Source organism: Alexandromys fortis, unplaced genomic scaffold (genome assembly GCF_014885135.2).
Source record: "Alexandromys fortis isolate MF-2015 unplaced genomic scaffold, M_Fortis_MF-2015_v1.1 scaffold_224, whole genome shotgun sequence".
Classification (NCBI taxonomy): domain Eukaryota; kingdom Metazoa; phylum Chordata; class Mammalia; order Rodentia; family Cricetidae; genus Alexandromys; species Alexandromys fortis.
The window spans coordinates 310,168-331,779 of NW_026068104.1; the positions used below are offsets into that span (position 1 = coordinate 310,168).

Consider the following 21,612-nt stretch of genomic DNA (forward strand, 5'->3'; position numbering starts at 1 on the left):
CTGTGAAGATAATGAACAGGGCCTGGTCTGGTATACCATACATAGTGAAGCTGAGTATACATTAAAGGCTGCTTTACACTCTGTATCACCTTGAACTCTTGCATTTGCTTTATCATAAACTATCTCAATGAACAGATGAAGAAACTGAGCCTCTAAGATAATAAGTCAACTGACTTTTCCTGGGTCACACACAGTCTAGCGTCCATACTAACACAAGGGATGCCACTACCAGGCCACCCTGCAAAATAGCTTATTTATACCTGCAGTAAGAAAGATAAGAGCTGGGACTGCTGGCCCTCAGATCTGGGCCTTTTCTCATCAGTCTTCAAAAATCTCCTCCCCTATTTGCTGTCTCTTCATCAACTCTTGCTGCTCAGTCCCATTCCCATCTACTGCTGGTTTATCAGATTACACACTACAGGAACTTTACCCCAAAGCCACAGATTTTCACAAGCTTTCAGGTCCCTCTATGACACTAAACAAAAATGGGATAAGTCGGGCGGTGGTGGCACACACCTTTAGTCCCAGCACTTGGGAGGCAGAGGAAGGTAGATCTCTGTGAGTTCAAAGCCAGCCTGGTCTACAGAGTGAGTTCCAGTATAGCCAGGGCTACAGAAAAAAAAATCATCTCAAAAAACAGAAACAAACAACCAAAAAAAGAATGGGATAAGATAGTTGTTTCTAGTACTGTAGATGTAGGGAATGTGAGAAGCATTAAACACACTCAAAGTCAGCTGGGCATGGTGGGGCACACCTTTAATCCCAGCACTCAAGAAGAAGAGGCAGGTGGATCTCTTGAGTTCGAGGCCAGCCTGGTCTACAGAGCATGTTCCAGGACAGCCAGGGCTATGCAGAGAAATTCTATCTCAAAAACTAAAAAACAAACAAAGAGCAACAACAAAACCAAAAATAACCAAAACAAAACAACAAAAAACTTTGAAGTTATGTGGTGGTCAATCTTGATTTGTCAACTTGGCTAAATTGACAAACTGCTATGTAACTCTGGGTGTATCTGTTTTTTTTTTCCCCAGAAAGAATTAACTAAGAAAGGAAGAGACCTGCCATAAAGGTAGGGAACATCATACCAGCCACAAGCCAAGGACTCAGATGGAAAATGGAAAAGTGATGGGTTGAGAAGGTAGTTCAGTAGGTCAAGTACTTGCCACAAGAGCATGAGGACCTGAGTTTCATCACCAGAAAAATACTAAGTGAGGTAGTGCATGCTTTTAACCCCAGCACTAGGGAAGCAGAGCTAGGTGCATCCCTCAACAACTGTATTATAATTGGTGAGCTTCTGGTTCCAGAGAAAGACCCTGTCTCAGAGCACAAAATAGACAGCTAACGAAGAATCACATCCAAGACTGACCTTGGGCCTACACAGGTACCTGGGGACGTGTACACCCACACACAAGAGCACACGTAACACAAAATAGGAAAATGGGAGCCCAGTACTGCAGACATCCAATTGTATTTGCAGTCTTTCTTTCTCTCCCTCTCTCCTTCCTTCCTTCCCTTTTGGCTGCCACAGGCTGCTGTTCTACTCCACTACAGTCTTCTCACTATGAGGGACTGAATTCTCCAAATCCGTGAGCCAAAACAAACTATTCTTCTCTCATTGTTCTCTCAGCTACTTAGTCACTAGGATGAAGACTGACACTTTTTCCCCTAATCACATCTGTATCACCTTCCAGTACAGTTATCAAACCTCAGTTCCAGCAAAGAAGATGACAGCTCTCTCACTAATATTTGAGGGGAAAGAACCCTCAATTCTCCAGGTACAGGCATTACCCATTACTCAGCGGAGGACTAAGCTGAATGAAACTCAAGTTACTGCTAGTTCCTATGAATCAAAGTGTCAAGAAACAAAGACCTAGAGAGAAAGGAGGAAAATGAAGATGACTGCTTAAAATCTGACCTTCAGGTCCATCCAAAGAACAACTATTTTAAATCAGGAGAAATAAAGTTCAATACACTACAACTTGAACATGTCCTATTTATTTCTAAATATTGTTTTTAGTTGCCCCTTTTGAGTATAGATCATTAACTTTAAATCCTAAAATAGACATAACAGAACATCTAGAAGAAATTTCTGTTTGTACCTTCTGCCAGGGAAGCAGTGAAAGTAAAAATATATGATCCACTCCAACCACACAAGAAGTTGGGAGGATGTAGACTCAAGATCAGTGTTCAGGTTAACAGAGTTAACAAGAATAAGGATAAGCAGCATCAAATGAAACATAATTCTTTGGCAGGCAAGATGCATTAGCAGGTAAAGCTGCTTGCTGCTACACGTAATGATCTGAGTTCAATCCTTGGTGCCCACTCAGCAGAAAGAGAACTGCTGAAATTGTTCACTGACCTCCATAGAGATGCTGCAGCACGCATGTACCACTCATATACACACACAAATAAATATAAATGCAATAATAATTTTGAAAGAAACACAATTCAAGAAAGCAACAGAAACCTAGTCTGCCTCTTGGCCACTCCTAGCAATGGGCTGTTTTGAATTAATGCCTCATCTTAGCTTAGTTATCAGTCACGTGTTTCTCAACAAAATGTGACCTAACAAAACACCTGGATTATTTGGTTTCCAAAGGGGGGGGGGGCTGGAAGTGCTGGTTGCCTTCTCCTTATCCTGTAACTTTATTCTCTGCTCCACTCATTTCTCAATTGGCCTACTGAACTAATCATCTCCTACAGTTATCTATGCCTACCTATCATTAAGTCAACATGGCAAGACATAAGCTCCACGAGGGCAGGAGTCCTTCTATTTGTGATACTAAAAACAAAAGGAGCCACTGACCCCAACTGAGTGCTTAATTATGTGCCAAGTACTATTTTAAGCACTTGTACACCATCTCATCAATTTTAACAACTTTACTGAGCTATGCTGTACAATTTGCTTACTTACATGTACAATGTAATTGTTTTTAGTGTAAACACAGAATTGTGTAACTATCACCATTGGTATCCTATAGGTACTATCTCATCACCCTGAACAGAAACCCATTAATTGGTTATTCAACAAATCTCCTAGCCCTAGACAATTATCAGGCTACTTTTTCTCTTATCAATTTGCCCATTCTGGATATTTCATATCAACATCTCATTTAACTTTTCCACCAACCCTCAGAATAAATACTATTATTTGTCTCATTGCAGAGATGAAGGAACTGAGGGTAAGAGGGATTAACTAGCAAGCTTTATCTTAATCAATGTCACAGAGCTAGGAAGAAGTAGAGCCAAAAAGACCCTATCAAAAAGTTCCTTCCTTCCCTGGGCCCCAAACTGCCAAGGCCAGTGGTCCATCATCTTTAAAGGACCAGGAAGAACTGGTCCTTGGGGAAAAGCCTGTGATTAAGTGATTTCCTTCGCCAGTACGTTCTTCTGCTTTCCAGCTTTATCTAGGACAATGGCTTCCCTGGCCCCAAGGATGAAATCATTTCCTACATCCTATGGAACGAGCTTTGCCCTTTCCAGGTAAAAAATATAGAGAGACCACGAATTAAAAGCTCTGTCCATTCATCAGCTCTGTTCACACAGTTAAACTGTTCAAGAACACTGTCTAGGAGTTGGGGGGGGGGCGTCAAATTCAGCAGAGACCCACAAGCGAAGCAGACCATCAGAAGTTCTCAGCCATACACTGGTACCGACCTTGGATCCCAGGGAACTCTGGACCACGGGCTTATCCTGTGGCTGTGGTGGCGGTGGTGGCTGCTGCTGCTGCTGTTGCTGTGGCTCTTCCTCGGTTTCCTTTTCTTTGTTACACTTCACCTTTTTGGGTGGCAGAGATTCTGTCTCTTCATCTGGTTGCCAACTGTTCTTGCAAGTAAAGACCCCAACGCTTTCCCGCTTGACTCGAGTTTGCCCAGCTTTAGCCCGAGCTTCAGCCAGGCCCCTCTGGGGAACTGCTGGGAGACCATCAGCCCGGAAGCAGTTGGCTAAATTGAAGACCACATCACCATCTACTTTCTCCATTTTCACCCGCCCCAGATCCACCTGACTTCCAAGCTGTGAAAGGTCTGTGCTGGGGCCCCTCTTGCTGCTTGGAACCACATCTAAAACGAGTTCCTTAGAGTGGCTGTCATGAGGTAGCAAAGGCAGCTCAGGCATTTTGCACAAGTTCTGGGGTGTGGCCAGGACCAGCTCATGGGACATATAGGTAGCAAGCACTTGGTTTTTAGGCTTTGTGTCTCCCGCCAGCTTCAGGCCACAGGCTGCCTGGGGGCCTTCCATCTTAGGAGTACTATCAGGGCAGAGGTGGCTCTCAGATTCTTCAGGTCCCTGATTCACTCCAATGTCCCCACTGCTAGGCTGAACAGACAGTGCCAGGGTCCCTGTCTGAGGGCTGAGAGTCAAGAGGACAGGATTGACTTGTTCTTCATAAGGCTTGGCAGCAATTCGGCAAGTTTTGTTCTTTGTGACAGCATCCTGTTCTGAAGCAAAGGGGCCCCCAGGCCGTGGCTGCCCCTCAGGAAGTCCATGAACAGCTTCATTGGAGCCAAGAGATGACACACCAGAAAACTCAGAAACAATGCTGGTGGGCCTGATAGGCACCCCCTGATTGGGGGTTAGTTGCCCGGCACTGGAAATGCCAATAGAAAGCAGAGATGCTTGGTGGTATGGTGACCAGCCAACAGGCAGGACCTGGGTGCTAGTGGGTTTCCCATTGACAGAACATCGTGGGTACATATTTGCCAGCCCTGTCGGTTTCCATAAAGATAGCTCCTTGGTTTGGCACCCTGGCAGCCCAGGGGCAATGCGGGCTGGGGTATAACGGGATTTGACTGTGCTTTGCTGTCCCTCAGCACCGGCCTGGCTGCCTTTCTTGCCACAAGTGGCACCAGTGCTCTTAGGCTCTCCTTGATCAATGATGGAGATAGGCTCCTGCTTGGGGAGATGGCGAGGATCTCGATTAAGGCCCAGGTTAGGGTCCTTGTTCAACAGCAGGGATGCAGGCACTGGGTTGGCCACTCCCACATATGTGCCAGGAATGGTGCTGATCAGAGCAGTTGAGTTTTTTACCCAGGTGCTTGGGTCTCCATTCCTCACCATCTCAGGAAAGATAACAAAAGGTGAAGAAGTGGAGCCCAGGCAGGAAGTGACATTGCTGCCAGCGGCCTGAGTTGTGCGCTGAGACCTAGACAGGACTGTGGAAAGGAGGGCCTTGCTGCTGGTGTGCACAGGGGTCAAAACGGGCATGGGAGGTGTTTTACGCTGGTTCGGCAATGGAAGCTTCTGACGGTTGGACTTGGAAGAGAGGTCAAGAGGCATCTCACTGCACTCGGGTGGAGAGGCCATCTCTCTCTCCAGTTGTGGAGGTGACTTGAGAGGAGAGAAGGTAACAGAACTTCCTTCTGTTTGTTGCTCGGTGCCCCCTGGCATCTTGGAGGGGTGTGGTGGGACTGAGTTCCCGCTGGGGGCTGGCAGCAAAGGTTGTGAAGTTGGAAGCACCTTGGCAGAAGCAGTGGTGAGGGAGGTATCTGCCAAAGGTCCAGGGACCCCATCAGGAGCAGGCTGGGTGTTAGTGCTGCTGGATGGGGACGTACAGGAGAGCCTGTTCACCTCTAAAGAGACCAACTTCGAATCTGAAGCCAAAGGCCGGGCCACAGAAAATGCATATGGATAAGAGCGGAGCTCTGGGGAGGCCAACACACCCGGAAGACACCTATCCTGTAGGTAAGATGGCAGAACTGGGAGCGTGAGTGTGGAAGAGACTCCCAGAGTAGTTGGCAGTGTAGCCACACTGAGTGGCTGCCCACAACTCGGAGGTGGGATGTATACCAGCGGCTGGTTAGGGGTCAACACTGTCCCTGGCTGAAAAGACAGGGGGACTTTTTGCATAGCTGGTGCCTGAGCTGCAGGAAAACACACTCGACTCAAACTGAAGGAGGCTGGAATGGGTGCTGAGGTGGGGATGGCAGCTGGTGTGGCAGCCGGCATGGGCGTGGGGGCTGGAGTAAAGATCGGGGCCGGGGTGGGTGCAGGCACCGGTGTAGGAGCAAAAGCAGGGATAAGGGTGGGGGTAGAAGGCGGGCCAGAAGATGGGGTTGGAGTGGGCATTGGCACAGATGGAGGGGCAGGAGCTGCTGGAGGCGTGGATGCTGGCATGGAAGCTAGAACCGGAGTTGGGACAGAAGCAAGGACCAAAGTGGGAGCTGAAGGAGGCACAGGAGCCTGGATCAGGGCCAAGGGAGGCGCAGAAACAGAAACAGTGAGAGGAGTAGGAGCAGGAGCCGACAGTGGCACTGGGACTGAGTGGGGAGCAGAGGCTGGCACAGGCACCAAGACAGAGGCTGACACGGAGAGAGGGTTTGAATCAGAGATGAGAGTAGGCACCGAGGGCGGTGCTGGAGCTAGAGCGGGCACTGGTGCTAGGGGAGGAGAAGGAGCTGAAGCCGATGTGGCAACTTGGACTGGAACTAGTCCTGAGTGGGGCACCGGGGCTGGGACAGAAAGGGGAACTTGGAATGGATCGGGAACTGAGGGGGTCACAGAGGCCGACCCAGGGGCAGGAGGGCAGATAGGTGCCGGAAGTTGACTGAAGTTAGTGGTAACTAGAGGCAGGGTTCCCTCCACGGGGACTCCAGTTCCCAGAGTTGCCAAAATGAAAGTGTTCTTCTCCCCAACACTGTGCCGAGAGTCCAAAGCCTTTACCCCGGCTGGCGAGCAGTCAACCTGTTTGCTCATTTGGGTGCTTAGGGGAGTCCAGGAGCAATTGGCCCTGCTATGGCTGGCCTCAGTGCTATCAGGAGTGGGCAGCTTAAGCCCGTCTCCTGGGCTGCTCAGTGGCATCAGGAGGCCCTCGGCCTCTCCTGCATTCCCAACATAGTCCATTTTTGGCTGGGGATCATCAGGCTGATCTTCTGACCTGTGCCCAAGTTTTTCTGTTGTACTGCCATCTGGGTTTGCCCCCCGGGCATTGCTGCCACTTCCAACTGCTGTGAGCTCCACCTGCAACGAAAGAACAGCATGCCCATCTTAGCAAGCTCCCAGCAGCTGATCCAAGTATCCTGAGGCCTAAGAGGTAACTGCTGGTCCTTTCTGCAACTCAACCAACTGCAAAGTACCAATGTACCAATTTCTATCTCATCTAGAGCAACATCTGTCTTCTTGCTGCCATTCTCAGCCATATACCCCCGGAAAGCTCACTCTTTAATGGGCAGCATATAACCAAACATAGATCCTTACCTTGGAAAAACTGCTGCTGACACAAAACTCCTGAGATCCAAAGTGCTGGCAGTCACCTGTCGTGGATTCCTCATCAGAAAGAGGTGCTCTTCTGGCAGGGAAGACACAACCAGAAAAGGGACATATGGCTCAGACTTAGGCCACTGACACTTTCTCAAGACGGCCCTGCTTCTCTGCCTTCCCACAAAACCCTCCTATCTCACTTTCCACGGCGGCTTCAGGGGATAGCAGAGTACTAAGGGGATCAAGGAGGCAAAGCAGTCTCTGCATGCGGCTTTGCAGGTTCTTCAATAGGAGCCTTGTCTGACCAGAATTTGGGGCTACTTATCTTGCTTTCTAGTGTTCTCACAAAAAGTGTGGGAGAACTCCATCTTAGCACCTTCTCCTTTGCCCTGGAGCTTACCCATCAAGGTGACCATTTCAATCTAGGAATACAGGGCATCATCAAAACAGAGATAGATGTGATCTCAACAGCCTCAACAGCATGCAAATTCATTTCATTTTAAATCTCAGCTTGTTTCAAGTCTACATGGAAAGTGCCATATTAGGGTAAATCTCTTCCAAAACAAATCACCATTCCCATTGTGTTTAAGTCTAGTCCAAATCTGAATCCCCTGTTCATCCAGTGGTCCGGGCATGCCTGGAGACTGTACACATTCACATTTGAGGCTATCTGGTCACTGACACTAAGAGGCTCTTTAAATTACTACATTTTAGCCAAGCATGTGTCATGTGTTTGTAATTTGAACACTTAGGAAGTGGAGACCGGAAGGTAAAGAACTCAAAATTAGTTGGGCTATAGGAGACCCTGCCTCAAACAACAGCTAAATGGAGTAAATGTGGCGGTGATCCACATCTTTTTAAATCCTGGCACTCAGGAGGCAGAGGCAGAGTTCAAGGCCAGCCTAGACCCTGGTCTAGGTAAGGAATTTCAAGTCCTTAGCAAGGCTACATCATAAGACCCTATCTTAATTTAAACCCTGCAAAACGATACAACAAACAAACGAACAAATATTTCTTTCTCTCCAAAGGAATGGTTCTAGAACTCTATCTGGCTCCAGCCAGTATCTTCCCATCTCATACATAATACACAAGGAGCACCTGCCCTTCAGCCTCTCTGTACCACCACATTTCCTCCCTTCCCAAAGGGAGCCCCTCAAAGCCACAGACTTCATCTTCACATTGGTATGTGCTATAAGCAAAGGCTTAAGGCCAGATAGCTGAGGCTCAAAGGAGAAAAACCCAACTGTATCCCCCACCTGTTCATAAAGAACTCTCTAAATTAAGGTAAGAATCTTCAAAAAATGTTACATTTGACAAAACAAACCAAAGGATAAAACTGCTAAAGTTGAAGGACAAACACCCAGTCAAAGTTTGGTACTCTAAGTGCAGCAGGAACACACTGCCCCTGCACTAGGGAGTATATCAATAGGGCAGCCGCCAGGGTGGGAGTGGCTGCAGAGGAGGTGGGAGTCAAAGAACAAAGCTGCAGCAAGTTTTCTTGGTGGGCAAAGCATAAGACTGTTCTGCCTGCTCTTTGTTTGATTTTGCCTGCCATCTTTGGAGCCCTGCCAGAGATCCAATACAGCCTGTGAAGAAAAGTCAGCCCCTGCCTTACCAACCACTCTAGACTAAAGGTATTTGGGGTGCCTGCAGCCAACTCCAACAAGGAGGAGTACCCTGCAAATAACTCTCTTCCTCTGACTGAAACAGGGACTCCCAAATTGTACCTGGGGCAAAAGAACCAAAAATGGCAATGGGGATCAGAACAGTCCTCTCCCCATCTTTTCAATGCTCCAGAAGGGGCTAACCAAGGGGGAAAGGCTTGTCCCCTTTAAAAAACAGCTAGGGTGGCAGAAGTGGGAGGGTTCCACGGCTGGAACAAACAGAATGACTGTGAGGCAAGGGCTTTGGAGGCAGTTGGGGGTCTTGAGGAAGGGGAGGGCCCCAAGGAAAGGGAAAACACACTTTTCACATCAACTCCCGAGAGACCAGAAAAGCAGGACCTATATGCACCAAGCCTTGGGCTGAAGAAGCATGTTCCAACTAGAATCACCAGGGATGGCTTAGGGGGAGGGCTGCGGGGTGAGGGGGGAGGGGGAAACAGCAGTCCCTGCCTCCAAAACTCCACTTGGGAAGGCACTATTTGTTTACATTCTTTCCCCTCCTGACCATGCAGCCGACCAAGTGGCTGCTCCTTGGGCAAAAATCCTGCTTCGAAGCAGAAGCTATGTTCTTGCAAGCCAGCGGTTACCAGGAAAGCCTAGAGTCAGGCAGAGAAGCGGGTGGTGGCAGCAGAAGCAGCACTTCTGGCTACTCCAGCCATGCCTAAGCCTCACCACCAGCCCCCAAGCTCTGGGAAAATGCATGCGATGATGTTTCAAATCCTCTGAGGGGGATGCAAAGCTGAGCAAATATTTAAAAAACGCTCCACTGAGAGAGGAGCCTGGGATCAGAAAGGCAGAGGTGGGGAGGGGGGCTGGGTCAACTGAGCAAGGTTATGGGGATATAGGTGAGGGGAAAATATAAGGAGCGTCCCATCAGGACTAGAAATAAATTCTGTTTCTTCCCATTAGAAGCCAGCTGGTATGCTCAAGGCTTTGTTGAACTTAACCAAAATGAGCCACCACCTCTCAGCTGTTTTCCTAATTATTAAAGGCTAACACACCTGGACCTGTCATGCAGGCCCTTTTCAGTTCCTGTTGGTCTAAGAGAAATAGTCAGCCTAGAACGCATGAGACCAGCCTCTTACCAGCCCAAGACTTTTCCTATTTGAAGTCTTACTGCTCCTCCAGGACCCCCTTTACTCCAGCCAAGGCCTTCCCCAAACACTCAAGGAAATATGAATATTGGCCTTCACCCCAAACTCCTAATTCATCTTTCCAGCCTGGGCTCAGGATGGCACTGTCCTCTGTCCTCTGATAGTCCCATGAAAATGCATCATTCTTGCATCGAGACTCCATAGGACCTGTTCACACCACACCTCAGCACTTACCTGCAATGTACTAAGATGTACTACCGGTTTGCTTTTGTATTGAATAAATACTTAATTAAATGCCAGAAGCAAGCAAGCTGATTTAGCTGGAGGTTTGACTATAAGGCTGACCAACCACCTGAAATAGTCAAAAAGGCAACGCCTTCTGTTCTCAACCATATTTGATGAAGCTGGGCAGACTTCTACAATATCATCTTAAGTTTATCCCCAAATACAACTTTATACCTCAAAACTGTAAGGTCTACAGTAAGTTGGAAAGAATGAGGAAAGATGGTTTTTCCAGAGTAAAGCTGGGCTTGGTGGCACATGCTTGCAATCACAGTACTTTGGAGGCTAAGACGGGAAGACTTTCTTCCCTGCTACATAGCAAGACTCTTGTTTCCAAAATGGGGGAGAGGGTGGGGACTGGAGAGATGGCTCAGCAGTTAAAAGAACTTGCTACTCTTCAAGGGACCTGAGTTTGATTCCCAACACTCACATGACAGCTCACAACCATTTGCAAGTCCATTTCCAGGGCATCTGATGCCCTTTATTTGATCTTTATGGGTACCAGGCATACACATAGTGCACAGACATACATTCAGGCAAAACACCCATACGCATAGAAAAAAAATATATATAGAGAGAGAAAAGACATATTATATAGTATATGTGTAATATTAATTACCAGGCATGGTTGCTCACACATGACATCCTAGCAGTTGGGCTGAAGCAGTAGGATTACTACAAGTCAGAGGTCTACCTAGGTTATAATAGTAAGATCCAGGTCAGCCTGGGCAGCAGGAAAGAGACACTGCCTCAAAAAAAGAATACATAGGGTGAGATTACATTTTGGAAATCAGCTGTAACATAGCTTAGACTGTGGTAAGAAGGCGACAAAGGGAAGATGGGATCAGAAATGACAATGTTTAAAAGGTCACCTTAACCACTGGGCATATTTGCTAATTTAGCATCTAAAGAAAGGTCTGTAAAAATAGAATTTCACATCTACTTCCAACTCCCTTCTTAGAAGGAATATAGCACAGACAGTGAACCAAGGTAATTTGTCCACTGGTTTTTAATTTCTCAGGTTAGCACACAACTGTCTGCTTTACTGAGACAGTCTCACTTATATAGCCAAGGCTAGCCTAAAACTTAATATGGAGCCCAGGCGCGGTCTCAAATCCACAGCATTCCTGCCTTAGCCTCCTGAGAACTGGGATTACAGACATGAGTAACCATGCCTAGCTTGTGCACTGGCGTCTTGAAGGTTCAGGCTCACAGCTCTAAGTCAGCCTCAACTACTTATAACTAGAACAACATGGCCGAGCAGTGCGTACTCACAAATCACAATCAGCACCTTGCCTTGCCAAAGATCATCTCTCAGAATGATCTGAGACAGACCTCATAGACAAAGATCATCTCTCAGAATGATCTGAGAATAGACCTCATAGACAAAGGAAAATTTTTTTCTTTCTGCTGTCTCCCAGAAGAATTTCACTTTATTTTCATTGGTTTTGATTTTTGTATTCTAAAATTAAATTTCTTTTTTTAAATCCATCTCTAAATGCATTCCTCAGTACAAAAACCAAAAAGCTATCAGGTGCTAATGGAGTAAGAAAATAAAAGGGTTTATTCTCCTAAACTTAGTCTCAGACAAGTACATAATTCTCTAATTAGGAACTAAAGAAAAAAAAACCATTTTTAAAAAAAAAACAGCCGGGTGGTGGTGGCACACGCCTTTAACCCCAGCACTTGGGAGTCAGAGGCAGGCAGATCTCTGGGAGTTCGAGACCAGCCTGGTCTACAAGAGCTAGTTCCAGGACAGGCTCCAAAACCACAGAGAAACCCTGTCTCAAAAAAAAAAAAAAAAAAAANAAAAACAAGCACACCTTTAATCCCAGCATTCAGGAGGCAGAGGCAGGTGGATCTCTGTGAGTTCCAAACCAACCTGGTCTACAGAACTAGCTCCAGGACAGGCAGGGCTACACAAAGACACCTTGTTTCGAAAAACCAAAACCAACCAACCACACAAACAAAAAACCCACAAACATGAAGCTGAGCATTCCTGAGTCCCAGAATTTCATCCCTAGAGCCACAAAATCCTAGTATATAAAAGCAAAAATTGTCATTCTTTCTTCCCTTCAAAATTATCAACATTATCTCTCCCAACACACGGACAGCTTTTAGGTTTACCAGGGAAACTCCAGCTGTATTTTTTTTTACATTCATTGAGTTATTTGAGATGTAGGGTAGCACTGGTGTGTCCACGTGGACATCAGAGGACAATCTGTGGGACTTATTTTCTCCTTACAACTAATGGGTTCTGAGGATCAAACTCAGGTTGTCAGACTTAGCAGCAAGCATCTTTACCCAGTGAACCATCTCAACTGACCTAAACCAGGCTCTTTATTTCTTTTTCTTTTTGAAGACACCAGATCTTAAACTGGAGGGAAAGTCCTATTGTAATTCCTATGGCGTATTTGAATTAAATAGTCAATAGATTAAAATACCAGAACAATGCCTTGAAGTTGGAAAAGGTCTCATAACCACCACACAGAGCAATTTGGCCAGGGGTTATAAAAGGAAAATATAAACTCTGAAGGACAATTGGGTACCCTCGATATGAGGTATAATTTTTAAGAGGCCTCTCTTGATCAACCAAAAATCAGAAAACTGAAACACACATACAAACCAGGCAGGCCTTAGCAACTCAATTTTATATTAAAATCTCATCTTCCTTGGATACTTCATAAGGTCTTCCTGACAAATTTTTGCTAGTTTCCTGATGCAGGAAGTACTGGCCCCAAAACTCTGGCGACCGGTTCCCACCTTAAAGCTGTATGATGAGGGGCTGGAGAGATAGGTCAGCAATTAAGAGTCCACTGTCTTTTCCTTCAGAGGATCCAGGTTCAACTTCCAGCACCCACATGACAGTTCATAACTGCCTGTAACCCCAGTTTCAGAGAATCTGATATCTTCACACAGACGTACATGCAGGCAAAACACAACTACACATGGAATAAAAATAAATAAATTATATTTATTTAAAAAGCTACATGAGCCGGGCGGTGGTGGCGCACGCCTTTAATCCCAGCACTTGGGAGGCAGAGGCAGGCGGATCTCTGGGAGTTAGAGGCCAGCCTGGTCTACAAGAGCTAGTTCCAGGACAGGCTCCAAAGCCACAGAGAAACCCTGTCTCAAAAAAAAAAAAATACATAAATAATAAAAAATAAAAAGCTACATGATCAACTTTCTTCCAAGCCCTGGACAAGAGACGAAAATATCTTACATGGAGTTTTAAGCAGCCAACTTTGACATAAAAAACAGAAACAGCGAGCACCTGAGCTTTTCTTTACTCCACAATCTTAGAATTCTTAATAACGACACAGATAATACTAGGTGGCAAAAATCATCTGATGGCTTCCTCATTTTCACTGGAACAAGGACAGTGTGGCAAAGCAGGTGTTCCCCCATGATTGAGGAAAATTAGAAACAAACAGGAATCTTGTCCCCAAGTCCTACCCCCAAAAGTGACTAGGTACTGCTTTACCTCTCCTCGTTGAGGCCGCACATGCGAATCCGGTCAGAACTGGTCCAGTTGTGCACGCCGCTGTAGAGCGGTGCTGTAGAGATCATGACAGCCACTCACTGCCAGATAGGATCTGCTGCGGCCACTCCCCCTGGGGAAAAGAGTGCCAAAAAAATTAAAATGAGAATAAGCACAGTCACTTTTGCCACCTTTTACACTGAAACACTTCAATTAAGGTAATCATAGCATCAAAACGCTGAAGTGATCACTCTCACAAGCCAGCCTGCTATGGAAATGAAGGTCCAAAGAAGGAAAAGATCACACCAGTTTTCCAGTAATCCACATTTCAAGATGCAGACAAGGACACTGCAATCACCCTGAATGATTTTTAAATTATCTTCAAAGGCACATATGCTTGAATGTTTTGAGGAAATTCAATCTACTGCATCCAGTTGAGGGACAGTATATTCTCGAATACATTTAGCCCAAGCAACCCAGTCAGAGTGCCGCATCCATACCTGAGCAGCAAGTGCAGTGAAAGACAACTGGGGGTCTTTTTCACAGCTGCTCTCTAATCCATGGATAGGGAAGGATCTGAGTGACACAGCCAAGTTAAGCTCTCCAGAGGAAGCACACTTTCTTTATAAACCTTTCAAAAGTATCCTGCTCTGCACCCAAGTTGGTCACAATGCAACTATGGAAGGTGTGGAGAGCTCCCTCTAAATTAGATGCAATACTCCCCTTGTACTCTGGCCACAAACAAATGAACAAAAAATAAGCCTCCATCAAGCACGCATTTCTGTCCTCGTCCTTTTCTATTAGTCTGTCTGCCCTGCCATGGCTTACTAACCCTTTCACGAGCCAGAGTCTATTTGTTATTGACAACCACTGCACAGCCATTTCATCTCTGACAGAAAAGGGGGTATCAAGGAAAATAGCCTCATTCAGTACGCCTGCTTTGTTAACCTATTAGCTAAAATTATCATTCACCAAAGTTCAACTGAACGGAGCCCTATGGTGATTAGAATTTTCTGCTGTTGTCTGTGTTCCAAAGAAGTCACTGTAATGTACAATCACATCAGAGATTTGTTCCATTTATCCTCTTTTCAATTTTCACAAATTGTTCATATTCAACATAATTCACTTACTCATTCAACAAACATTTGTCCTGTGTACTAGGGATTCAACAACTAAAAAATTCATACCTGTAGAGTGCTTACATTCTAGAGAGGTGGTGACAGGAAGGACACTAAGCATATTAAATTTTTCTGTCATAGTGCATCCCAAGCTACACACCACAGACCAAGGAGCATGGGTACAATGTCAGGGGGAGTAAGTGGAGGGGCTGCTTCACAATATGGTGATCAACATAGGCCTCACCAAGAGGAAAACATTTCGACAACCTAAGGGATATGAAGGAGTGAGCAATGTAGATACCTACAGGGAAGAACATTCCAGAGAGAGGGAAGCAAAGTTCTCAAAGCAGGAGGAGGCTGCCTGCTCAAAGTAACAAAGAGCCAGGAAATCGGCACAGCTGGATTCAGGGAAGGTGGTAAGAAAAGAAGAGTGAGATACATCTCCCCACAGTTATCTTTGACTTCATCTTATCCTATCTCTGCGCCAGTCAAGGGGCTCAGTTGTCTTCGCCCCTTTCCTTTATACTTCTCCTGTCCTGTCTTTCCTGGCTCAGTGCTAGCTGGCTTCTCAGCATGTGCTCCTTCTGTTATCCACCCCAGAAACCTGGGTGTTCACAGAAGACGAGCTTTCCCCTTACTCCTTCCTTTTCTTCCTATCTCTTCCTCCTTTCTTTTTTCTTCTTGTTCTCTCTCTTGCTCTCCTTGCTCTCTCCTCACTCTCATTCAGCCTCTCCTATTGGTCTCGCAGATGTCTTGTGGCCCCTCCTCTTTTCTGCCAACTCTCTGAACACAGCCTCTTCCAATTTTCCGTCCTGCCTGTCTTCTCAGACTCTCCCTTACTTTTATCTCCTCCTCCGCATTCCCGTTTCCTCTTCCCTTCCTCCCTCCCTTGTTTCCCCTTCCATTCTTTCCCATCCCCACTTCTCCACCAACCCTCTGCTTCTTTCCCCGTCTCATCTTTCATTCTGGGTCTCTTTCTGTGTTTCTCCTTGCTGGGGACGCCAGCCTTGCCCTCCATCTCTCTCAGCAGTCACAATTCAAATTCACCTCTAGATGTACATCTATTTCTCTAATCCTGTCCTCTTTCCATAGGTCTAGACCAGAATTCCAGATGCCAGCAACTTGCTGTTAACTGGATGCTCACTAAGCCTCTCAAATCCACCATATCTCAAACTGGACTCGTTACCTGTCCCTATAAATGCACTCCGCAGCCCATTCACCATGTCGTCACAGCAAGCTTCCTTAGTTCTTAGCACCACCGTCCTCTCACTTGAAATATCTTCAACTCATCTCTCCATCACCCCGATGACCTCAGGTGTCAAGTCTAGATAAAGCCATCTTCCTTTCTCTTTCTACACCTCTTGCCTCTGCCCTGGTACAGGCCTTCATCATCTCACCCCAGGAATATTATTCTGGCCTCTTAACTGCTCTCTCAGCAGCCCACCGCTTGATTCCACAATCAATTCATCTTCTGAAATGCTACTTCGATCAGACCTCCCTACTCTAGTCAAAAGCCATCAGAATCAAGCTAGCACTCAAGCAAGCCAGAATTCTTAGGACAGCCTTCAGGGCCCTTAGGAGCTGGCTTCAAACCTCCTCTGAACAGTCTTCTACTTTGTCCTACCGTTTGCCTGTCATCCTTGCCATCCCCAGCTCCTCATCATCCAGTTTCAGGACTCTGCTGCTTCTTCACTTAAATGTCATTGTGTCATTCCTCAGCTCAAGAACCGTTGGCCCCTCCCATTCTGGTTCTCCTCAAACATTTCCTTTTTTCTTCTATTCTACCATGGGTTCTCCTCTGCTATGAGTTAGCAGGGGAAATGGCATATCCGTCTCTCCACCACACGATCACTTATTAGACTTAAGGAGTAACATCCTTTTTCTGGCTTTAGTTTCTCTGCAATGTTTTACCCACAGTAAGGACTCCTCAGTAAATGCATGCTACATGGGACTGAATTCTAGATTATAACTGAGGTAATGACCCTGAGAAATCAGAAGAAGCAAAATAAAACTGAAAAAGTGCCTACTATATTCCTGCTTGCTCCCAAAAAATTCCATCTATTATCTATAATACATCTTTCAAGACTACATCAGTTCACTATCTTTGCCCTGTTTTGTACCTCGAAATTGCGAGCAGCTGATGGGTATATAAACTCTGTCACGACCCCATAAAGTTGGGATTGACCTCCTGCCCCCACCTCCCTGACTGTGGAAAAATCTGCCTTACCTCCATTTGCACTCCTATTCCCTTACTCCATATAAACTTGTGGTTTTTTGACTTTTTCTTTACACTAGCTACAGCATATATAGCTTTCTCATTAAAAAGAAAAATACAGTCTGTTTAGAGAGTCACAATGCTTTATGCTTCTCTGATAGCTATCTATTTGGGGGGAACTTGGGACAGGGTTTCTCTACAATCCTGGCTGTCCCGGAGTTTGTTCTGTAGACCAGACTGGCCTCAAACTCACAGAGATCCACCTGCCTTTGTCTCCCAAGTGCTGGTATTAAAGGCATGTGCCACCACCACCCAGTTTGAAGGTTATCTTTTAGCATCACTAACGTTAAGGTAATTTTAGAAACACTTTTTTTTTTTTTTTTGGTTTTTCGAGACAGGGTTTCTCTGTGGCTTTGGAGCCTGTCCTGGAAATAGCTCTTGTAGACCAGGCTGGCCTCGAACTCACAGAGATCTGCCTGCCTCTGCCTCCCGAGTGCTAGGATTAAAGGCGTGCGCCACTATCGCCCAGCTTTTTAGAAACACTTTTAACAAAGACCCCATCTGCTAAACTTAGCAGTGCATGTAATCCAAAGACTGAGAGTTGAAGGCCAGCTTGGGCTACCTAGGAAGAACTTGTCTCAAAAAATGAGTCCATGCCCTGAGTATCCTTGCTAAGGAAGTCATTTGTTAGAATATCTTAGAATATCCCTAGATTAAAATTCAATGGTTTAGCCAGGTAGTGGTGGAGCAGTAGTGGTGGACCTTTAATCCCAGCACCAAGGAAGCAGAAGCAGGTGGATCTCTGAGTTCAAGGCCAGCCTGGTCTATAGAGTGAGTTCCAGGAGAGCCAGAGATACACAGAGAAACTGTCTCTAAAGAAAAGAAAGAAAAAAAGAAATAATGATTCCGCCTGCTGGCTAATTCACCAGGTATTTCATCTTCTTCTCAAGGAACTATTAGAGGAATCAGACAATGGAAGGACTTACTCTTGCTAGAAGACTAATTCAACACCATGCATAAGCTTTAATAGCTACCTAAGTATCTGAAGGCAGCAGGTATGTCAGTGACCACATGATTTTCACTCAGAATTATTTGTTTTTTCAAAAATTATTTGCAGGTCTAGGACAGAAGTCAAAGTGGGATTCCCAGTGCTTGGAAACAGAGCAACATACCAAATATCACTGAGATAAAGAGTTTTTAGGCTCAACAAAAACATAAAAGAAAAGGTAGAAGCAAAAACAAAACAAAAGCTAAAAACAAACATGTTCATGATGTAGCGTAAGACAACCTTGAGGGCAAAACTGACACCCGAAGCCTCCACTTGGAGGATATCTTTCTTAAAATTTAAAGATGGATCATTGGAGCTGGAGTCAGAGAGGTGGTTGTAGACCACCTGATTTGGGTGCTGGCAATCAAATTTGGTTTTCTGTAAGAGTAGTACACATTCATGACCACTGAATCACCCAGCCCTCTAGCCATCATGAAATCTTGAAGACTGAACACCCTCTTAAATCTTGGCCCGGTAACTTTCCTCATGATCTTATCAGAGCAGCACTCCTGACCATCTGAAGTCCACTGCTAATTAACAGTAGTCGTTCTGCTCAAGGGGTAGAAAACAGCAGACACACAGGCAGGATACTGAACTAAGTGGCCTACATAAGAAGGCAAGATTCATGTGGCAAGAGAGAAAGCCAATGGTAGCATCAAATGCTGCACTAAAAGAACAGGGTTCTGCCAGAAAGGAGGATCAGGACCAAACAGTCAATGCAAACCAGTGTTTCCCAAGCCAAGATCACTGAGAAGCTGGTTCCAAACAGTATCTTAGGTCTGAGCTCCAAACATTCTGATTCAGTAAGCCTAGGATTTTGTCTTGTTACAGCCCTGTCTAATCATGTTAGTGATCATTCACTATAAAGCACACAGGAAGTGAAAAGGGAAAAAAAAAACTTACCCACATTGCTATTCTCATTCTCTCCTACTTCTCTCTCTTTCTTTGCCGCCCCCCCCGCCCACCCCACAAATAAGAACCTTATATAGCAGGTGAGGTTCCAAAAAGGAACTTGGAATAAACCTGGCAGTCCCAAATAAATGACCCAGGAATCACAGACACAAGGATATAAAATACCTCAAAGGACTGATTTTCCTAGGTGTCACAACCATGGAATTGGTAAGAACAGCTGCATGACCCACAACTCAAACGCTGGTCACTGCCCAGAAAGCAATGAGTGCGACCACTGTAAATTAGCCTCACTTTGGGCAAAGCAACTCAAAAGTCTTGTCTAACTCGTGATAAGGACAAAGAACACGTTCCACGTGCCTACATAAGAAGGCAAGTGTGTCTGAAAAAAAAAAGAAACTTTGCCCCTAGAAGGCCTATGTAGATAGAAGCAAATAGACTGACTGAAATCCTACAAAATGTATCTAGGGTATCAGAGGGTGCATAAAGTGTGTAGTCAGCCATAAGGACCACACTAGAATAGGGAAACCAAGATGAGAACGGACTAACGGGAGAGAAATAACTTTAAAATGGTGAAAATAGCAGCTAAGTTGAAAATGAATAGGTAGTAGAAGGGATGCCATGATGTAAAGTTCTGAAGGGGAAAAATAAGCAGCCCCAAAAGAAAATGCGCTAGAAGGTAAGAGCAGGTGTAGAAGGCATAAAAGAGAAGCCCATGACATATAGCAATCAAACGGGAAAAGTGAAATAGCGGAACCTGAACTATTTCACCATCATGGGCCAAACTGAAATACTGTGGGGAAGCACTGTAGCTTTTCAGAAGAGGTTAGAGAATGCATTATCAAAACAGGGAAGAAAAGGTATATATAGCAAGTTCTAGACCAAGCCATGGTTGGGAACACCATGGGCAGCTCTAATATGCAGAGTTTATAAAAGGGCACAATTTTGTTTCGAAATGAAACAAGTAAATTTCACAACAATTAAAAGCAAAAGCATGGTCGTCGCTGCATTTGAGGAAGAGAAGGACACAGAGGGAGGTAACAGAGCAAGAATATGACAACTATTTTACACTAGAGAAGATGATTTGTGTTGGGTTTGTGTTTGTTTATTGATTTGGAGCAGTTTTTGTTTTGTGAGATGGGGGTGGGGGGTCATGTTTCTCAGGCCGGCCTCAAATTCACTAGCTGACTCTGGCCTTGAATATTCAACTTGAAGCCTGGCCTTAAATCTGTTCTTGGACTATAGGTTTGGCCAGTAGACAATTTAAGAAGGAGGGTTGGGTCAGTGGTGACTAATGAAGAAAGAGAACTACTATTCCAATAGAAATACATAGCTGCTGGGCGGTGGTGGAGCAGGCCTTTAATCCCAGCAGAGGTAGGCGGATCTCTGTGAGTTGAAGGCCAGCCTGGTCTACAAGGGCTAGTTCCAGGAAAATCTCGAAAACTACGAGAGAAACCCTGTCTCGAAAAAAACGCAGAGCTTTGGGTAGGGTACCACTCCCATAAGGAAGAAAAAACTTGCAAAGAAGCAAGGGAAAGGCTACCCCTACTATCCCTCCCACTTTTGGAAAAGCAGCATCACTGCTCTGCCTCCTTCCATGTGTACTGAACAGGACAGTAACATTTATGTTTCCCACTCATTACATTCCCCAAACTTTAACGCCAATGAGAATGTGTTCCCCATTTAAATAGTTCTGTTTTAGTGATTTCCCATGGAAGAGCATTCTTATATTCTGCTCCCTGCCCCCCATATCTTTATCTCCTTACCTTTTCTAGCTACTTATCAACTATCAGTACCTGAAACTCAAATAGCATAGACATGTCCCAATTGCTTTACTGTGTTTCCCTTCGTACAAAGCAGGTCCTTCTACCACAATATATGACAGCACACACACAAAGACCAACTAGAAAGTATCTACTCAGTCATTTAAACAAGGCAGGGGATCTTTTCTGCTGTTCATTTTGTCGACTTAATGTATTGTAACACTTCCTAGTTCCCTTGGTTTTTTTTTTTTTTTTTTTTGTCCTATCTGAATATTTCCACTGGTGTCTACTACCAGAGATCTGACTTAAAAGGCATATTACATCCTCTTCCAAAATATCTTAATTTTTGTATTTAACAATTGCCTGCATGTGATTCTAGTGTGGATACCTTCAGACTCCTTAGGTACCACCATGTTTGAAAATTGTGCCTATAAACATTTATGAGGCTGGATACAAAGGAATGTTAACTGTCTATTAAACACATGAAAGCTTACTCATTCCAATGCATTTAGTTCCCTCCAATGCAGCCACCTTGGGAGGCTGGATAGTCATCTCAGTAACTAGACGACCAAGGGCTTACAATTTTCTACAGCGCTCCTAAGAGTACTAACATGGAATTCTAAGAGCATTCTATGCACCCTTTCGATACCTTCACTAGTGTAGGTGCTAAATCCCATGCTTTTAGGGGTGACTGGATATTTAGGAACATCCAAATCCATTCAGGACCATAAGTGTGGAGGTATAAACCTAGAAGTTAGGAAGGTTAGGCAGGAAAATCTCTAGTTTCAAGCTAGCCTGGGCTACATAGCTACTTCAGAGACAGCCTGTTGCACATAGTAAG

At 45.2% G+C, this 21,612-nt stretch overlaps 1 protein-coding gene across 5 annotated transcripts in view; it reads right to left on the reverse strand.

The window, feature by feature from the left end:
- Positions 1–21,612, reverse strand: part of Bcorl1 (BCL6 corepressor like 1) — a 66,172-nt gene that overhangs the window by 30,512 nt on the left and 14,048 nt on the right. For 4 of the 5 annotated variants that reach the window (XM_050123966.1, XM_050123965.1, XM_050123967.1 and 1 more), the window contains 3 exons: positions 13,722–13,851; positions 7,195–7,285; positions 3,658–6,957 (listed from right to left, as the gene is read on the reverse strand). In XM_050123966.1, the coding sequence (XP_049979923.1) occupies positions 3,658–6,957; positions 7,195–7,285; positions 13,722–13,807 (3,477 nt within the window). In that variant the 5' untranslated portion in view covers positions 13,808–13,851. The remainder of the gene's footprint in view (positions 1–3,657; positions 6,958–7,194; positions 7,286–13,721; positions 13,852–21,612) is intronic. The other variant, XM_050123970.1, reaches the window with a different exon arrangement.